Source organism: Acanthochromis polyacanthus, chromosome 17 (assembly GCF_021347895.1).
Source record: "Acanthochromis polyacanthus isolate Apoly-LR-REF ecotype Palm Island chromosome 17, KAUST_Apoly_ChrSc, whole genome shotgun sequence".
NCBI lineage: Eukaryota > Metazoa > Chordata > Actinopteri > Pomacentridae > Acanthochromis > Acanthochromis polyacanthus.
In genome coordinates, this window is record NC_067129.1 from 26073565 (window position 1) to 26094620 (window position 21056).

Here is a 21056-nt window from a genome sequence, read left to right on the forward strand (position 1 = left end):
CTGTGCCAACCAGGATCCTGGAGAGGCGCCTCAGGGTCTCGGCCAGTTCAAAAGCCGACCCCTGCCTCTCCGATAGCGCCGTCAAGCCGGCTACAGCTAACATAGACTGGGCTAACCCCCCGGTGGCGGATTTCCCTCCGCTGTTCGACCAGCTCCTCGACTCGGAGGACGAATACGGAGGGGGGGGCGGAGAGGAGGATGATAACCTGGACCTCCTTAACGACGAGAACGAGGAGGATGACGAGGACGCAATCCTCCCCCCGACTCCGGCATCCCGACCCAGCAGCTCCGTTGGCGGAGAAATCCAACCCCCCTCTTCACCCTCGGAGGTCGACCTGCATGAGGTGTGTAAGCGGGCAGCATCCCGGCTGGGTATAGACTGGCCCGCATCATCGGATGACAAGGGCGAGGAAAGGGATCTATACGACGGCAAAATTCTGCCTTCTCGCCCAGCGTCAAAAAAACAGGTCATGCCCGTCGTCCCTGCATGCATGAAGGAGATGAAGCGGTTTTGGGACAAACCGTTTCGCCACAGAGTCCCCGTCAAGGGTTACTCCAGCCTGGACGTGGCTAACAGCGAGGAGTGGGGCCTCGGAGATCCCCCGGCAGTGGAGCAGGCGGTGGCTTCTCACCTCCACCCCAGCCACCGGTCTGCGCTCACCGCGGCGGGTCCCACCCTCCCGGGGAAGACGGAGCGCTTCTCTGCCGCCATGTACCAAAAGATGTACAAATCAGCAGCCCAGTCAGTGAAAAACTTAAATGTTGTCACTCTGCTGACAGCCTACCAGGCTGAACTTTTCCAGGAGATGGGGGTCCTCCTGGATAAAGGCTCCCCAAGCCCCAAGATATGGGAGGAAATATGTGTTGTCACCGACCTCACTCTCCGTGTCTCTAGAGGTGCGGTACAAGGCTGCGGCCGTGTTATGCGGCAGTGGCAGGGGAGAGAGCGCTCTGGTTGAACCTCTCCAGCCTGTCTGACCAGGAAAAACAGGTCATTATTGACGCTCCCTTTAACCCGTCAAGGGCTAAGGGCTTATTTGGGGAGGCTGTCACGGCCATGCAGCAAACCAGTGACCTGAGAAAGAAGCAGGGAGAAGCCTTCGACCTCTGCCTTCCTCGCAAGGTTACCTCTCGCCCCACACCGCCATCTCGCCAGGGATTTGCGGCTACAGCGAGAGTGCGCAGCGGCGGCTATAAGGAGCCCAGACCACGCACGTCTGAGCAGCCAGCGTCTCACCAACGTGGAGCTCAGCATCAAAGGCACTGGCCCAAAAAGTCCTTCGCCGCAGTAGCTGCCGCTCCAGGCACCGATCCAAACCGTCCGTCCCGCCCTCCGGACGGGAAGAAGAAACGGTCGGCCTTGGTGTCGTGGTTCGCGGGAACAGAGGCTCAGCAGTCAGCACTCACGGAGATCCCTGCTCTGAGCCCCCTCGGAACAGACCACGTGTTTCCCTCTCCTCCCAAGAAACGGAGGATGGATGTTTTGGACCAATGTTCCGGTCAGCGCTGTGTAACGGCCCCGTTTGGTCATCCCGTTCACAGACAGAAATACGCACTCGTTCCCCCAGTGCACAGTTTCTTTTCCCCCCTTCGTCGCTCCACGGAGACAGTTCAAAGGGAAGTGGGAAAAAGTGCAATGTTCACACTAAGCACTTCTCCTGGTTTTTCAATAAAAAACAAGCTGTCGCAGCCAGGCTCATTCATAAAGCCGAGGGTGCAGCAAATACAAAACAAAAAGAGAAATCAAGAGGTGCAGGACAGTCTGTCTCCCCCAGAGGGCGCAGCTGGTCCATTGTTAAGCTTCAGGCCACCAGGCCCTCTTGCTGTCAACACAGAGGAGTGGCGCGCATGCGCAGTGAGCCCCTGGGTGTTTACAACAGTTACCAAGGGTTACAGGCTGCAGTTTGCAATGAAGCCGCCCCGCTTCAACGGTGTGCTAATGTCAGAAGCTACGGGGGAAGCCGCGGAGGCTTTGGAGAGCGAAATATCTTCTCTATTAAGCCGAGGGGCAATTCGCATTGTACCGGAGGGAGAGAGAAATCAGGGGTTTTATTCCCGGTATTTCCTCATTCCAAAGAAAGGAGGTTCATTACGTCCGATCCTAGATCTGCGTTGCCTCAATCTACACCTCCGAAAGTACAAATTCAAAATGCTCACACACAAGGTTCTGTTCCGATCCATTCGTCCAGGCGACTGGTTCACTTCAGTGGATCTGCAGGACGCTTATTTTCATGTAAGCATATATCCCGCACACAGAAAATATCTCAGGTTCGCTTTCAGGGGAATGGCATACGAGTATCAGACCTTGCCTTTCGGGCTGTCACTAGCCCCGAGAGTTTTCAGCAAATGTGTGGAAGCAGCCCTGAACCCGATGCGAGCATCGGGCCTCAGAGTGTTCGCGTATCTGGACGATTTTCTCCTTTGTGCTCCCAACAAGGAGAACACGGAGAAGGATACGCGGGGACTGATAGACAGGCTGAGCAGCTTGGGCTTCAGTATAAACCCCTTAAAGAGCTGTTTGTCTCCTACTCAGAAGATCGAGTATTTGGGCCTCGAAATAGACTCTGTTTCATTTCGGAGTTTTCTGTCCCATGCTCGGGTGGAGAAATTTCGCCAACACCTGGCTTTATTTCGAAGGGGAAGTTCAGTGTCATTACGGGACTGTCTCCGGCTGTCAGGGCTGATGGCGTCATCAATATCTGTCATTCCACACGGGCTGCTGAAAATGAGGGATTTTCAGCGCTGGATATCCTCTCTGCGTCTGGACGCACGACGTCACCTCAGGCGTATGGTGAGGATTTCCCCGGAGTGCCTCCTGGCTCACCGTCACTGGAGAGACCCGGGGATATTCACTACCGGCGTCCCATTGGGAGCGGTTGTGATGAGGAAGACAGTTACAACCGATGCCTCGTTAACGGGGTGGGGAGCGGTTTTCGAGGGGAGGTCAGTGAACGGGACCTGGCCCCCGACGCTTCGTCAGGCTCATATAAACTACTTGGAGCTGTTGGCTGTTTTCCGAGCCCTCAGACATTTTCTGCCCCTCCTGGGGAAGTGTCATGTGCTGGTCAGAGCGGACAACACGACAGCAGTGGCCTACATAAACAGGGAGGGAGGCACTCGCTCTGTAAAATTACACAGACTAGCTCAGAGTCTGTTATTATGGAGCAGCGAGCACCTGTTATCGTTACGCGCGGCGCACGTTCCGGGTGCACTGAACAGCGGGGCAGATTTACTCTCCAGGGGGAATCCCTTGTACGGGGAGTGGAGACTGAACCCCGAAGTGCTTCTCCGGGTGTGGGAGAGATTCGGCCGAGCGTCCGTAGATCTCTTCGCATCGCACGAAAACGCGCAGTGTCCCCTATTTTTCTCATTACGAGACCGGGACGCGCCTCTGGGAGCGGACGCGTTGGCGCACCCGTGGCCAAACGCGCTGCTGTATGCTTTCCCCCCTCTCTTCCTCATCACTCCAACTCTGATCAGAGTAAGGGAGCAGCAGCTTTCATTAATCCTGATAGCTCCTTACTGGCCCAGCAGACCGTGGATGGCGGAGCTGATACAGCTCATACACGGCCAGCCATGGCCGTTACCGTTACGCGCGGACCTGGTGTCACAGGCGCGCGGGCAGATTTTTCATCCGAACCCCGAACGTCTAGCTCTCTGGGCCTGGTACGTGAGAGGGTGAATTTACACGAGTCTGGTCTCCCGACGAGGGTGATTGAGACTATTCAGTGCGCAAGAGCACCTTCCACGCGATCATTATATGACAATAAATGGCGCGTGTTTGAAAAATGGTGTGAGACTAAAGTTATCATTCCGTTTCAGTGTTCTGTCCCAGATGTGTTGTGCTTCTTGCAGGACTTATTGGACGGTAATAAAGCTTTTTCCACCATTAAGGTCTATTTGGCCGCTATTTCAGCTTGTCACGTGGGCTTTGGAGGTGCGCCTATCGGGCAGCATCCTCTCATAAAGAGGTTTATGAAGGGTGCGCGTCGGCTGCGTCCCGTGCGTAAACACCCGGTTCCGTCATGGGATTTACCCTTGGTTCTGGAGGCGCTCACAAGGTTGCCCTTTGAGCCGTTAGAATGTGCAGATTTAAGAGTGCTCTCTCTTAAGACTGTCCTGCTGCTGTCTTTAACGTCAGCTAGACGGATAGGCGAGTTACAGGCTTTGTCTGTGCATGCCTCATGCCTTCAGTTCTCCTCAGATTATGGGAAGGTAACGTTGCGTCCTAACCCAGCGTTTGTACCTAAGGTTAGTGATTCTGCCTACAGCTGTTCCACGCTTGAGCTGCTCGCTTTTCACCCACCGCCGTTTGCAGGGGAGGATGAGAGACGGCTCAATTTGCTTTGTCCTGTGAGGGCGTTACGCATCTACATGGACAGGACTAAGGGATTTAGGAAGAGCAACCAGCTCTTCATATCGTGGGCTCCCTCTCACAAGGGGAGGGCCCTGACGCGCCAGCGCCTGTCACACTGGGTGGTGGAGGCTATAATCTTGGCGTACGAAAGTCGTGGGTTGCAGCCCCCGGAGAGGCTTCGGGCCCACTCCACCAGGGGTATGGCCACCTCATGGGCCCTGTTCAAAGGCACATCTGTGAGGGATATTTGTGCCGCTGCCAGCTGGGCATCCCCACACACATTCATCCGATATTACAGACTGGACATGACCGAGACGTCTCTGGCTCATTCAGTCCTGAGTGTGGGTACATCTTAATTGCGTGCTAGCCCTTGGGGAGGGTTTAGGGTGTCGACTCATCGCGGGTCGCGGCTTTGTGGGCTTCGGAGCATGCAAATCCGGGAGTGGGCTATATCTCCCATAGTGAGATACCGAGGGAGGTTTGAAAGAGAACGTTAGGTTACTCATGTAACCCCGGTTCTCTGATAACCGAGTGAGGTATCTCACAACACTGCCCTACTTGCATCAGTGGGGTGGAAGAAATACGCTTGAGAATGGTGGGTGCAGCGCGGGGGCGCTTATAAGGGGGGCAGGCTGCCCCATGCATCTCGAGATGATTGGTCTGTCATATGACAGACGTGGTGTCATTGGAGCTTCCATGATCGGTCACGCCAGAGGGCGTTTCCCATAGTGAGATACCTCACTCGGTTATCAGAGAACCGGGGTTACATGAGTAACCTAACGTTTTGTATCTAGTTTTTAGTAATTATTTTTTGCTAGCTATTCTGACATTATTTTAAATATTTTAGCCATAATTTTTAGCTAGCAAGTAAAACCATTTATATGTTAGCCAACTGTTTCAGCTATACAGTATGTTCTATGTTCATAATGTCAGTGTCATTACCTTTAGCTATTTCCTCTGTTTATCCTTTAAAAAGTTGTCCAGCTATTTTACCCATGCTGGTACTTTAAGCTAGTTCTATTTTAACCATTTAGCGGCTAAATAAAAGTAGAGGTAAAATTTTAGCCTCTACTTTTAGCTAACTATTTCACTATTTATCCATTACTTTTTGCTAACTATTGCTACTAGCGGCTAGCTGCTTTTCGACCACGTGGTATTAGGTGCTATGGCTGACTTTATATAAAAATTGATTTTGTTCTTGTATTCAACAAATTCGGTATCAGTGTTACAACTTTCTTTCAGGTGATTCAAAAGCCTTTTCACAGTGAGCCTGTAACAGCTCCTTTAAGTTTTGAAAGTTAACAAAGAAATCTATACCAAAGTTATTCCCAGGCCATCATTTTTTTCCCAAGCCTAGTCCAGGATGCTCACAACTGCATGTTGAATGACCGTAAGAAACTAATATTAAATTTCAGTTTTAGTTTACTTCATATGAAAAACCTGTTAAAGTTTAGTTTTAGAGAGTAAAACTTTCATGTGTGGTTACAGGCAGCCCAACGATATCTACAACAATTACAAGACAACTGACAACCAAATGCTTCTCAGGTTGGCTCAGATTGTAAAATTCTGGATGATATTTTGATCAGTGGTTGACCAATTATTGGATTCTATATTCAGCATTTTTCTGACCATTACTGTTAGTATAGTTTTTACCACTTCAAGAAAAATACATTTATTCAGAAATCTGCTACTTTGCATCTGATGCAGCCATCTCTTTCTATGTGTAGTCACCATTCTGTGGTCTTGAGCAATGTCCCACCTACAGTGCTGTCTGATTAGTTGCATGTCATGAGTAACAACCTATCAACACTAATGGATAAATGTTTAAAAGTTCTCTTTTAATTGAAATAGAAATTGTTTGTGGTATTTCAAATTTTGACATCACAATTTTCATTTTTACTGCAAATTCATATTGGTTCTGCCCTTGGTCACTAATAATTGGTATTTATATTGGCAATGAACAACCACATCAGTTTACACCCAAATTTTGATTAGTCCAAAACTTTGACTTATGAATTAAAGAAATAAGTCAATCATGCTTTGTATGTTTCTGGATTAACTTCAGTATATTGAAATAGGCAGGAAGAAACCTTATTATCCTTCCAGTTCTATTGACAGCATCAATATATGTAGTGAAATGTGAGATATTATTCATAAGCGTCTTAAATGAGTCAGACAGAATATGTGGAATATTTGTTGTGATAACATCTGTGGAGAATATAAGCGACTTTAAGGTATGATTATCAGCGGTTGTCTAAATTTGAGAATGCAGAGGATGACTGCCAATTTTCTTGATTTAGAATAAGCATAATTGGTGTTTTAGTATAGTTTTATATTGAGTGTTCTATGCCAGAATTCTTGTATCTCATGGCTCAATGCTAATTACTGCCCCTTTTGTTTTGTTTTTTACTTGTGTGACATGGTGCTGCAGATGGATAAATCTTCTTTGTAGCACTCAAAAAGCTACTAAATGCTGCTTCGAAAGGTGCAGCTTCGGTTTGTTTGTTTGTTTGTTTTTTTTAAATATCCTGCCTTAACTTGCCTAATGCTCAGATGATATAATCATAAGATACTGAATGTGAATAAAACATTGTGTAACATGTGTACTAGCAAACTTGTCTCCCCAAAACTCTTTTCAAATCATTATTTTGTGTTTTTTGCAGACCAAAGATCAGTGAAGAGCTGCGGACTCTGCTCTTGCGAATGCTAGATAAAAACCCAGACACCAGGATCACCCTTCCTGAGATCAAGGTAAACGTAGAACAAAGCAGTTATGAAATAGACCAGAGAGTAGACACCTGGTATTTGAAATGGTCAGCAGCTAATCTGATCATGATCTTCACTCGTATTACAGTTTTTCTCAATTAATAAGACATTGTTCCTCAAAAATAGCACACATTTCCCAACACACTGCACACTGTTTTTTTAAACACAATTCACAAAGCAATGCACACTTGTGTCAAAAGCGCACTTTATTGTCAAATTTTGAACTTTGTTTTCAAAATTAAGACACACGAAGCAAAAGTAGGACAATGCACTGCTAAATACAAAACACTCTTCTCTCATTGTGTTTTCACAAGAAGCATAAAAAAATGATACAGTCCTCAAAAATGACAACTGAAACACAAATGCATCCTATAAATGAATCAGAGGGGGCCATTGCAGTGCCTGACTGTACATTACAAAATAAAATAATGCTAGACAAAAAACACAGCACTGTATTTTACACAGTACATTATGCAGATATTCACACCACATCTGCATCAATTCTTTCAGCCTGGTCAGGCCACACGACCTCATCAACATCATAAGCTATGTTTTCTCTGGCCAGGCAACGTGGAAAGAAACCCCTAGTGTGTCTGATCCAGTCCTGACATGCATCAACAGAAACATCACCACATGCCAAGACCACTGATTGCAAGAGATTTTCCCAAAGTATGGCTGCCGCTCATAAACCTTCCACCTCCATGTAGAGAAGAATTCTTCTATAGGATTCAGAAAGGGAGAATATGGCAGCAGAAAAACCCCAATAACTGGAGGTTCATATTGAACCATTCCTGAATCAATAGTCCTCTATGAAAACTGACATTGTCCCAGACAACAAAAAACATATATTCTTGCCAAATGTCCTGCTGCACCCATGTCAGTAGGCCTTCACCAAATCCATCTAGGAAAGTCAACAAATGCTGGGTGTTGTATGGGCCCAGAACTGCATGACGGTCAATTACTCCAAGATTGCTTATTGTAGCACAGAGGGTTACATTGCCCCACACTGACCTGGGACGTTGACTATAGCCTGTTGTCCAATGATGTTTCTCCCTCTTCTCCTGCTCTTGGCCAGGTTGAAACCAGCCTCATCCACAAAGATGTATTCATGTGTATCATTAGAATCCAACTGAAAAACTCTCTGGAATAAATGCACAAGAAACAGAGAAAAAGTCAGTCATGTATACTGTCTGTAATTTTACCAGCACTTGTGAACCAAAATTATGCACTAGATTTTTTACAGTATTCTCAGAACATTTCTGGCTGCTTGTATTGTTCCAGTATAGACATATCACTGAAGTGACAAACAACATTTACATACCATGTAAAGTGGTCCAGGACCATGGGCATGGGCAGGTCCAGGATCTGGTTCTGGCTGGGGTCTAGGCCATCCACGCCCTCTTCTTCCAGCATGACCTCTTGCTCCTCTGACATCCATTCTGAACAGCTAACTCTGCTTCCCAGCAGGTTTTATAGTGTGCAGTTCATCGAAAAAAGTGTTTTCAGTTTTGACCTGTTGTGTCTTAATTGTGACAGCAGTGTAGGAACAGTGTCCCAATTCTGCTTCCTAGCGTTCACTTTTTGAAAAATGTGTGCCATGAGTGAAAAGTGTGTTCAAATGAGCAAAAAATATGTTCAGTCATTTGCAAAAAGAGTGCAAGAGTTTTGGAAACTGTGTGTAAACCATGAATAGTGTTCAAAATTTTGACAGCAGAGTCCTGTTTTTGAGAAATGTGTGCAGTCAGTTGGTGGCTGTGTGCAGTGAATGGAATTTAGTGTCTTATCAGTTAAGAAAAACTATAACATACAACACGATGCTCTTCTCCCCTCGGAAACTCTGAGTGTGGTACTTGCAGTAGGTTCTTTAGAGATGCTGTGTTACTCCAGGGCATGATTAAACCTGTCTGTCCCTGTGGAGGGCTGGGCTAAAACTCAACAGTAGATTGCCAGGAGGGATCCCGGACCAGCAACAAATGGATGACATTCCCCACTTCCCACTGTGTTTCCGTGATACAATCTAGTGGTGTGTCAGTGCTTCATTTTCTCACCAGAGTCTCCGATTGCGTTCATGGAACAGGAGATAATGAGGCTGTCGGGCATCATGCGTGACCTTGAGCAAAACACACACACATACGCACACACACACACACACACACACACACACACACACACACACACACACACACACACACACATTCTTTTTTTAATACGAGATACGAAAGTCAGCTCAACACCGCCTTTGAATCAGAAGAAGACTAAGAGATCAAATCAAAATGTGGCTGTTAGTCACATCACGTTTCATAACAACAGCTAAATCAGACTAATGCCATTTAACTCCTAATTTTGATTAAACCAAAATTACATATTTTCTTTCATTTTATTGCTGTTCATTTCTGTAACAATATCACATATTTTCTGAGTTTTTTATTCATGTCACGGTAGAAAAGTAAACTTGCACAACTTGCTAGAGTTATGTAACACATGAATACACACAATCTGCCGAGTAAATATACTGTTAATCATAATGACACTCACTGATTTGAAGCATTCCTGTGTCTTCCTGAGTGATAATTGTGTGAACTGTTAAATGTTTGTGGTCATCTTCCAAGATGTAGAGGTCTCAACCAGCATGTAAATGCAGGCATTTTAAAGAATAATTTATCTTAAAGAATCCATATTATGCACAATTACATGTTTAGAATTTTATTTTTGAGGTCTACTAAAATATGTTTATACACTTTAATGTTCAAAAAAAATGATACATTTTAGTTCCTGTCCCCCTCCTGAAAAGCCAAGTCCTATTGATTTGTCAGCTGGCAGGACGAAAGCAAGGCAACACTGGTTACATACCATAACTCCAGATCTGTGAATATAAGGCCAAGAGACGTAGATCCAGTAATGAAATAATGGTAGACTGTGAGGAAGCTGCTCATTTAGTTGGAGGCCAAACTACCTACTAGGCAGCCATTACACAAATATGGAACATGGTGCTGTAGATAAGTAACAGAGGAAAAGCCTGAACTTCAAGTGAGCTGCAGTGCCTATCATAAGTATTCACCCCTTTTGATGTTTTACCCTTTTATAGCTTCCATAAATCAATCATGGTCAATAAAATTTAAAATTTAGCTTTTTAACAAAAAAAATTATTGGAAAAAACTCTTTAATGTCAAAGTGAAAACAGATTTCTATAAAGTAATGTTAACGAAAGAAAATTATATAAATGAAAATAATTGTTTGCATAATTATTCACCCCCTTCAAGTCAGTATTTAGTAGATGCCCCTTTGGCTGCAATCACAGCAGTGAGTCTGTGTGGATAGGTCTCAATCAGTCTTGCACATCTGCCCACTGCAATTATGCTCCATTCTTCTTTGCAAAACTGCTCAAGCTCTGTCAGGTTGCACGGGTATTGGGCATGAACAGCCCTTTTCAAGTCCAGCCACAAATTCTCTATAGGATTGAGGTCTGGGCTTTGACTCGGCCACTCCAGAACATTTACCTGGTTCTTTTTTAACCATTCCTGTGTAGCTTTTGCAGTATGTTTTAGATCATTGTCTTGCTGGAAAATAAATCTTCTCCCAAGACGTAGTTCTCTTGCAGACTGAAAAAGATTGTCCCCCAGGATTTCAGTGTATTTTGCAGCATTCATTCTGCCCTCTATCTTTACAAGCCTTCCAGGTCCAGTTGCTGAGAAACATCCCCACAGCATGATGCTGCCACCACCATGCTTCACAGTGGGGATGGTGTGTTTTTGGTGATGTGCAGTGTTTGGTTTCCGCCAAACATGACGTCTTGTCTGATGGCCAAAAAGGTCAATTTTGGTCTCATCAGACCAAAGAATCTTCTTCCACTTGACCATGGAGTCTTCCACGTGCTTTTTGGCAAACTCTAGTCGAGATCTAATATGACTTTTCTTCAACAGCGGCTTTCTCATTGCCACTCTCCCATAAAGCTTTGACCGGTGAAGAACCCGGGCAGCAGTTGCTACATGCACAGTCTCTCCCATCTCAGCAGCTGAAGCTTGTAACTCCTTCAGAGTAGTTGTAGGGGTCTTGGTGGCTTCTCTCACTAGTCTCCTACTTGCACGGTCACTCAGTTTACGAGGGCGTCCTGATCTAGGCAGATTCACACGAGTGCCATATTCCTTCCATTTCTTGATAATTGATTTCACTGAACTCCGGGGGATGTTCAGTGCCTTGGAAATTTTTTTGTAGCCATCCCCTGAATTGTACTTCTCAATAATCCTTTCCCTGAGTTGCTTAGAGTGTTCTTCTGTCTTCATGGTGTAATGGTAGCCAGGAATGCTGATCAACCACTCTCTGGACCCTTCAGACACAGGTGTTTTACAACTCAATCACTTGAAACACACCCACACCACTCAGGTGATCTTAATTTCACTGATTGTGAGACTATTGGCAACAATTTGATGGACCTCTATTGAATTAGACCATTAAATTAAAAAGGGAGTGAATAATTATGCAAACAATTATTTTTATTTATGTAATTTTCTTTCATTAACATTACTTTATAGAAATCTGTTTTCACTTTGACGTTAAAGAATTTTTTCTAATAATTTCTTTTGTTTAAAAAGCTAAATTTTATTGACCATGATTGATTTATGAAAGCAATAAAAGGGTAAAACATCAAAGGGGGTGAATACTTATGATAGGCACTGTATTTCAGGCAAGTAAGGAGTGTTTTGTGGGAAATAATAAGTCTCTTTGGTGAGGGCCTTGTGTTTTATAAGTTTGCATAACTTTTACATGCACAAAAAGGCAATATATGAGAAAGGAAAGGGAAAAACAAAAAATCAAATATGGACTCTTTAATGCTGGCAAATCCAATGTTCAAACTACAACAATAAATGTTGCCTATAAAATCAATCAGATCACTTTATTGTCATTGTACATTGTACAATATAATTCTGTTTGATACTCTCTGAAAACAAATGGGCTATAAAACCAGCAAACAATAAACACGTAGATGTATTCCTTCCTGTATATGTCAATAGAATATCAGCTTCCACTTTCACACAGACAGCACTCTGATCTGTCTATGCTCAGAACACCGTGAAGCTGCAAAACTGAGTTCATTTCACAAAATTCCCTGCAGCTAAATGAAGAAAACACAGAGGTATCCATCATGGGTCAATATAGTACAACTAACTTCCAAATAGTCTTGGTTCTGTGTCACATTCAGTAACTCAGTGCTGCAGAAATCTCAGTGTATTTGAGATTAAAGCCGTAACTTCGACAAAAATGTTAAATCCATGCTCATGTCAGAAACATTTATTTCTACAAAAAATCTGGGGACTAATTTTTTTGTGTTGATTGATAAGACTCGTGTCATTCTGTATTTTTTGAAATCAGGGAAAAGAAGCTCTCTCCAGCCTCCAGTTCACCCAGAGCTCCCAGTACTTTTTTCTAGGTTAGAGCACATCTCACTGATCCTGGCTTCAGTACACTGTTACGCTCAGAATGTATTTCAACCTATTACTGATTATTTACAAATCCCTCTTTGTCAAATCTTTTATGACTTTTGGCTTCATGAAATCTTTTGATTTGACTGACACCCAAAGGTGAGAGAGCCTTTGCATTTACTGCTCCTATATTTTGAAATGATTGACTAGAAGGATATTAGGACTGTAATGTAAATCCATCCATCCATTCTCTTTTCACCGCTTTATCCTCATTAGGGTCGCGGGGGGTGCTGGAGCCTATCTCAGCTGACTCGGGCGAAGGCAGGGGATAGTAACAGTTCTAACTAGATTGGAAATAGAACAGAAGCTAATGAAGTTGGAAGGGTCAACGCCAAATCTTTTCAACAACAAAAAATAAAATTAAAAAATGGGGCAATAGCAGCAGTTTTGATGGATTTATGGACAGTTCCAGGGGTGAGAGATGAGTGGATGAGGGCAGAAATGAGGGGGACCAGAGAAGGAAGGCAGGCTTTAATCAGTTGTGTGGGGAAGTAGTCTAGTTGACAGGATGGCCTGGATTTCTGGATGATCTCTGTCAGCCAATAACATCCATCCATCCATTCTCTATACACCGCTTTATCCTAACTAGTGTTGCGGGGGGTGCTGGAGTCTATCCCAGCTGACTTGAGCGAAGGCAGGGGACACCCTGGACAGGTCGCCAGTCTGTCACAGGGCTACATACACAGACAAACAGTCACACTCACATTCACACCTACGGGCAATTCAGAGTAACCAATTAACCTCAGCATATTTTTGGACTGTGGGAGGAAGCCGGAGTACCCGGAGAAAACCCACGCATGCACAGGGAGAACATGCAAACTCCATGCAGAAAGATCCCAGGCCCACCCCGGGACTCGAACCAGGGATCTTCTTGCTGCATGACGAAAATGCTAACCACTATTCCACTGTGCAGCCCGGACTGTAATGTCTTATTTTAAAATCACTTTTAACAAACCCACTTTTTACAAATTGCTTGTCTGAGATTTTGTTTCATGAAAGTTTTGCTCATTTTTTCTGAGTCTTACCCCACTCTGACAAGTCAAAGTGTCTGCCATGCAAAAGGTCAACAAAGACAGCAAATCACATCAGAGGAAAAATGTTCTAGTCGGTGGCACTGTTTCATGCTGCCTGTTTATTGAAAATTAAAGTGATCAGCTGTTTCAAGAATCTTTTTAGCCATTTATGAAAAATGAAGTATATATATTCATGATTAGTCTTTGAAGATACTGGTAATATGTTTGATGTAGAACTGAAAAGGTTCAAGCTGTAAGACAGTACAGATGGAATTGGGAAGTCAGAAAATACAGAAATACAAGGCATCAGACCGATAATAGCCCATATCAAAACACTGAGGGCAGCTTCAGATGTGCCTCTGGCACTATAATCGATCACTTATCCCAGTGTCATAGTAAAAAGACAAGCCTGTCAGATTTTTCTACTTTTTCTGCATTGTATGTCAGCTTCCACAACATGTTCCATGATGTCAGCCAACAGAAAAAACAGAACAAAAGGCATTCTGAAGGACTGTGATTCAGTGCGACCCACAAATAGATCTTCATGACATTTTGCAAGTCAGAAAAAATAGCAAGCAATTCAATTGTTATATTAATATGTAGTCTGTCATGTCTCTCAGCCAACTCATTGCAAGAAATTCTGACTTTATGTTTTACTTAAATCTGACAAAGTAGCTACCTTGCCAGACATAGTGATGCATTATCTGTCCCAAGGAACTGTTAAATCTTTGCAATGGGGATTTTTGTAGCATAAGAATAGTAACACATGGAACACTAAGAGCAAGGCTTCCTATTGAGATGCAAACTACTGCACCAAATGTAAATCATAGCTTCACTAAATGCTAGTGTGAGTTTTTGTCATACTTTAGGGTATTTGCCATGTCATGAAACTCTCCTGTTTCAATACTGTCTTTGTGTTTAGATGGACCAGTGGGTGACACAGGGAGGCACTGACCCCTTGCCACTGGAGGAGGATCACTGCTCGGTGGTGGAGGTTACAGAGGAGGATATCCAGAACTCAGTGAAGTTTGTTCCTAGCCTCTCTGCAGTGGTAGGAAACGCAGTGTCTATTCCTTTCATCAAGCACTTTTGTGTCAAATTGATGCCTTCAGTAGTATAGCTGTGTCTTTACAAATAAAACTTTAATTGTGACAAGGCACAGCAATACAAGGCAGCCTTGTTCACCACTGTAGAGGACAAGGTTGCCTTTATCAGTGCTCAACCTTGGAATTAAATAAATAAATGCACCTCAGTGACCCCAGTTTGAATCATGTGTTTTCCTATACCTTGAAAGCTTTTTGTTTGGTTTACCACAATCAAACTGAAAACTGGATTCTGTAGTGTCTGGCTCCAGTAATGCTTTATTGTTGGATTATTAAAGCATTACTGGGATCTCAATTTTGTGAGTGAGTGCAAAGATAAAAAACATTAATAATTCTAAAGAAATGTTGTGTATACCCAGTGCCATTGTATGGAATTATTGGCATTGGATATACACAAAATTGCCTTTATAATTACTAATGCTTTTTATCTTTGCACTTCGTGTACAGATTAAGAAGTAGTTGAAGAAGGGAACGACAACAGGTCTTTACAATGTCGTCATGATAGCTTATATGTTAATGTCAGTTATTAAAATGACATTTTAGAGCTTCATTAGAGTTCAGTGCTTGTGTATCTACAGCTTTTTTACTGCACACCTCATGTTGATAGACATGCCTAGATAGGCACCGGCTGGCTCTACGACTTGTTGGAAAAATGGCAACCACTACTAGCAGTGATGATGCTAACTGAGACTAGAGCTACTATCATGTCACCAGTGATTCATGACATATCATTTTCAAGCCTTGAGTTTGGAATTTAGACATTAACATCTCAGTCTTTTGAAACTGGTCATAATGAGCGAGGGATATATCTGACTAAGAAGTCCAAAACACTATGCATTATGATACAGCAAAACGTATCGTGTTTTATCATATATTTTTCTCTGAATGGGACAGTAAGTTACCAAAATGAACATAATGCTTTAATAAAGGGAATTTGAAACTGTTGGTAAACAACTGGTTAAAAAACAAACAACTAATGCTGCCATGTGTAACAAACCTGTAGTTTGTCTTTTGTATAGGTTAAGAGCACATTATCGTCCTCATTCTGGATATTAGCAATGTTAGCATTTATGAACTTCTTGCTGTTTAACACCAAAATGCTGAATACGATGCAACAGATACATGCCAGTGTCCTATGCTACAAACAGCTAGGACATGTATGCAGTGTTAATATGCAACTTTCTTTACATTGATTTTGTAACCACAGGCTGTATATAGATGGAAAAACCCTTCTTGGCATTGCCCAAAGGTTTATTGAAGAGTGGTTATAAAATTCTGTGTGGTGGCTCCAGTGGTTGCCATCTTGAGTTGAATTTTGAATTGAATTTATTTATTTGATAGGGACGATGCAGTTTAACATAGTTCCATTACTTAGCATGAATCTGATGTGCTGCACAGAGAGTTTATGGCAAATGCTAGTTTCCAACTCTTGTCCCTTGATGGGCCTTTAAATATAAAAGTCAGAATATATAACATCATAAAATAACAGAAAAGTTTACAAAAGAACAATAAAATACATGTTCACATAAAAACAAATAATTACACAAACCAGTTCAAAATAAGTTAATAAAAAAACATGGCAAACTAAGAATGATTACAGCTCTGATTTGCTTTTAGCCAGCACTTGACCTTTGCAGAGAAGGGTTTTAAATCTGTGATTAATTTGATATTGGGTGGTAATGAATTCCAGAGTTTAGAGCCTCTAAAAGAGAAAGCTGACTGTCCAAATGTTGACTTACATTTTTGTATGCTACAGTTTCCATTCACCTTGCTTCTTGTTACTCTGCTGCTGTTCTGTCTTTGAATAAATTTGGATAAGGGTTCGGGGGCAAGATTATTAATACATTTGAAAACTAATTTAAGGAATGAAAACTGCATGAAACTTTCCAAGCTCAATAGATTGTATTTTTTCAAAATGTGGCAGTGGTGCCAACGGATGGGTTTTTTTGTCCATTACTTAATAAAGTAAATGGACTTGTCACTCCAAGCATGACTTTTAGCATTGATGAAAGCTACATGGATGAGTTATATAAAAATTCACCCCCATAATCTTATAATATTATAAATATATTTTTGTTTTGTTTTGTTTTGTTTTGTTATTTTGTTTTGTTCTGCTGTAAAGTTGGAGGGCTGCACAGTGGAGTAAGTGATTAGCACTTTGCCTTGCAGCAAGAAGATCCCTGGTTCAAATCCCGGGGTGGGTCTGGGATCTTTCTGCATGGAGTTTGCATGTTCTCCCTGTGCATGCGTGGGTTTTCTCCGGGCCCTCCGGCTTCCTCCCACAGTCCAAAAATATGCTGAGGTTAATTGAGTACTCTAAATTGCCCGTAGGTGTGAATGTGAGTGTGATTGTTCGTCTGTATAGGTAGTGTCTACAGATACGGACCCGTACCTGTAGCCTGTGGCCTACGGATACGGCACTTTCCATTTGCCGGACAGATACGGACCCGTACGCGAGTCTCGCGAGTCAAGAAGCTGCTCAGCACTGCAAACTGTTGAAAGGTAAGCAAAGGTTAGGGTTAGTGTTAGGGTCAGGTTTAGGGTCCGTACCTGTAGTACCGATGCTACGGGTCCGTACCGCTAGCGTCTACCGGGAGTCACGTGACCAGATCTCGCGTATCTGATTGGCAAATGGAAAGTGCCGTATCCGTAGTCCACAGGCTACGGGTACGGGTCCGAACCTCTAGCAACAACCGTCTGTATATGTAGCCCTGTGACAGACTGGTGACCTGTCCAGGGTGTCCCCTACCTCCGCCCGAGTCAGCTGGGATAGGCTCCAGCACCCCGCGACCCTAGTGAGGATAAAGCAGTGTATAGAGAATGGATGGATGGATGTAAAGTTGGACATTTTACCATATAGATCTTCGGGTATCTACTTGTGTAACCAACCTCAAGTGAACATTCAAAGAACTACACTTTATAGCTCTTCAGCATTGACTTAATTTTTGAATGCTGCAAAAAAGACTTTATACACCTGTTTGTGTTTTTTTCCTCCCCTAAATGTTTTAAGTTTAAAAACTTGATGCAGTTTTCATCCAAAGCCATCACCTTGCACCTCTATCACTGGTCATAGTAAACACATAGGTTTGCTCTTAGAGTATTGAGCATTTTCTGGGTACATTTGGCATTTGTGCAGTTTATGACTTCTTTTCATGATTTGGGTATTACCCCTCACTTGAACATCTTACGATGATGTCACTGGGAAGTCTATCTGCCTGATGCACAGAACCATCTGCTAAAAACCAAAACCTTCTACACATCTTTGTAACCATCCTTTGTTTTTGAATTTTTCAGATTTTGGTAAAAGCCATGCTGAGGAAACGCTCCTTCAGTAACCCCTTTGAGTGTCCGAGCAGGCGGGAGGAGAGGTCCATGTCTGCACCAAGCAGTCTGCTTATGTAAGCACACAGTCCACCTTCCTGACATCATCAAGCCCAGATTTCTCTTGCATGTGTAATACTTGCATATCTCATCCATGAAGATACAACCACATAAGCTCAGTCTTATTGCCGGTAGTGCTTAAGATTCTGACACAGATTGGTACTTCACACCTGTCTCCTCTTTCTGCTGTATCAGGTTAACCAGCAGTCATTCTTGCAGCAACACCTGCTGCTTTGTGTTGCCATAGCACCATAATTCATTCGTTCATTGTATGCAGCGAAGCTTACAGCATTTATAAGTGTTTCTTTGTGTGTTGCTTTCAGCGTTCAAGGCCAGAAGGATTCAGAGTAACACAATGATATAGACCCACTAGTGCCTCAGGCTGACCTTGGATTAACTTTTCTATAGATTGCAAGCATCACAGGGGAAACAGCCAATATATGCATATATAGCCAAGGGCAAACTGGAGCGTGTATTGCTGTACTGCAAGCACTCTTGAGACAATATTCTGTTAGGTGTCCAGTAGACTGTGCTATGAAGATGGACCGATGTTGTTTTCAATGTGGAGCAGACTCTTATCTTCCATTGTGAGGGCTTTATTAGATGATCTCTCCTCTATCTAGGCTGAGGTTTCCCCTATTATTCGCCAAACTGTCAGAGATGCTATCTGAGGTGAAGGTGTTTTCAGAGGACATGGGAGGAATTTGAAATAACATTGCCCCCTGCTGGAAAAGGAAAAAATAAGGTCTCGTGTGCCCGTTATGAAGCCATGCTCTTGAATGTTGAGTCTGTATTCGTACGGAGGACTGACTAATATAATAGTTTTCTTTATGAGACATTATTGATGTACAGCCTCAAGACATAAAAAACAAGCTAAAGTTTAAGTCTTCAATTTTTTTATAGAATGGCAGGTGGAACAAATGAACGTCTGATGAACAAACAATATCTTACTCATCAAAGTGAAAGAGAAGACCGCTACCGGCAGAATAATGGCCGCTACCCTTTTCCTGACAGGAATCAATCGGATTTATGAGTGGTACAGCTGCACATTATAAGACTGATTTCAACAATCATGATCTAATAGTAATAATATTTACACAAAGATATCACTGATTTCTTTTTTTAAAAATAGTGATCCAATCAACACTGCAGATATTGTGTGTATTATTCTGACTAAACTAATGTTATGAGGCATGTTACATGAGGCAGCCTCTGTTGTTATTCGACCTACATGTTGATCTATACAAAAAAAGCCCAGACGACACTGCAAAGTTTTCCCTTAAGTGTCTCACAGACAGCCAATTCAACTGCTTACATTGGTCTGGGTGATGTAGCTGAAAAGTTTATCACGATAATAATGATGATAATTATTGATCATTTTTAAGACTAGGAGAAAAAGACTTTCATTTGAATTTCACTACTTTACTTTAAATTAGCTTAAGTGGCCAATTTAAAGTAAAATGGTGAAATTCAAATCTAAAAAATAAAGATAAATATGGATGAAAGGATGATCCCACCTGATACACGGTAAATCATTCAGAAAGTAAAACTCTGAGGCACATAGAAGGCGACCACCATGATGAATCTGCTGCACCACACTCAGGTTAAGGTTCAAAGTGTCTAACCTGGACCAGGTATCACCAGACAAAGACCTTTTGTCTTTAAGCCTGTCAGTCAGAGCTTGGGTGGAGAACATCTGATCATGGGTGTTTTTAGAACATGAAGTACATCTCACAAATGCAAGCACCAGTCTCCACCAAACAGTCTACAAGTTATACTGAACAGAGTATAACACTTTCCTAGTAATGCACATTTTCAAAGTGCCCTCCATAGTTTGTAATGCAGTCTTTGCAATGATGTGTGAGAGAGATACGAGGAACAGATGCAAGAACAAAGAAGGCGAAGCTGCTAAATGGGAAATCTTTAGTTCCATAGCTTCAGTCTTCAACAAAGGCAGTTATTTAAGAAACTGCTGCACAACTTTATCACCAGTCAGATCACTCCAAAACCGACAAACGTGTTGTATTCATACGTCATGCCACTTCATTAAAGGCTTCCACGTATGAAAATCTGTATTCTGACTTCAAGCTCCCTCTCTCCTCCCTCCTTGATATCTTAAGTTGAGCATAAGTAATTGGAAGCTCCTCTGTAATGGTGTATTTCTGGGTCCTGGAAGGAGAGAGAATGCCAGGATGTGTATATTAGCATATTGAAAAGCACGTTTTATGTTAGAAAATAGGTACAAATATAAAATAGGAAATAATTTCCAAATTCCAAAAACCCTAATGACATCAAAATTGTCGTGGTACTCCTGTAAAACAAATTTTTTTTAAAAAAAATTAAAACGTTAAAAAAGCTTATTTTGTTGTACAATATTCAGTTGACACTGGTATAAAGATTAACCTAAGAAGAATGAATATTGAAATGTAAAAGATCTTCTCCCAGCGCCCTTACATTGAGGAGGTGGGTCATCTCCACCAGTTGCCATGTCTTTGCCCTCTCACCTGTGACTTCTCCATCTTTTCTCCCATTTTGCTGCAGGGACTCGTGGCCCTTCCGGCCCACTTTAAAACTTCACCCCTCACTCAGGTAACACTTTGTGCAAAGCAGTCTGGCACGCTGTCTGTCGCACATCTAACAGCCGCTCATCATCTTAGACCCCTCAGCTCTCGCTTGTCCCCATCATGAGAGGTGATGGAGGAGCCTTTCCCCAGCTGTCATCTCAGAGATATTTTTTCTCATGTCCCTACTGCTTTCATTGAAACACTGTGTTACATTGACAAAGCATCCTGTGTGTTTTTCACATTCATCATGTAGCAGAAAAAGAAGGGAAAAGAGCTTCTCTGATCGCCATGCTGCATTTGGAGAGAGAAAAGCTTAATAGTGTTCCCATTTAGATCTCTACCCTCATTCTCCAGCTTTAAATGACCACAGAGCTGCTGGTTTTCACTTGTTTCTC

The 21056-nt window shown here is 42.9% G+C and overlaps 1 protein-coding gene across 3 annotated transcripts in view; it reads left to right on the plus strand.

Moving 5' to 3' along the window:
* The window catches only part of camkk1a (calcium/calmodulin-dependent protein kinase kinase 1, alpha a), a 110597-nt gene that overhangs the window by 83667 nt on the left and 5874 nt on the right, over positions 1-21056 (plus strand). The window contains exons 13-16 of one of the 3 annotated variants that reach the window (XR_007937263.1): positions 7021-7108; positions 14536-14664; positions 16839-17218; positions 18011-18114. Coding sequence is in view for 2 of the 3 variants with exons in the window: in XM_022205988.2 (XP_022061680.1) it covers positions 7021-7108; positions 14536-14664; positions 18011-18114; positions 20639-20686 (369 nt within the window). In the remaining variant the exon portion in view is untranslated. Of the gene's footprint in view, positions 1-7020; positions 7109-14535; positions 14665-16838; positions 17219-18010; positions 18115-20638; positions 20687-21056 lie in introns of those variants that run through there. The other 2 variants (XM_022205988.2, XM_022205989.2) reach the window with 2 other exon arrangements.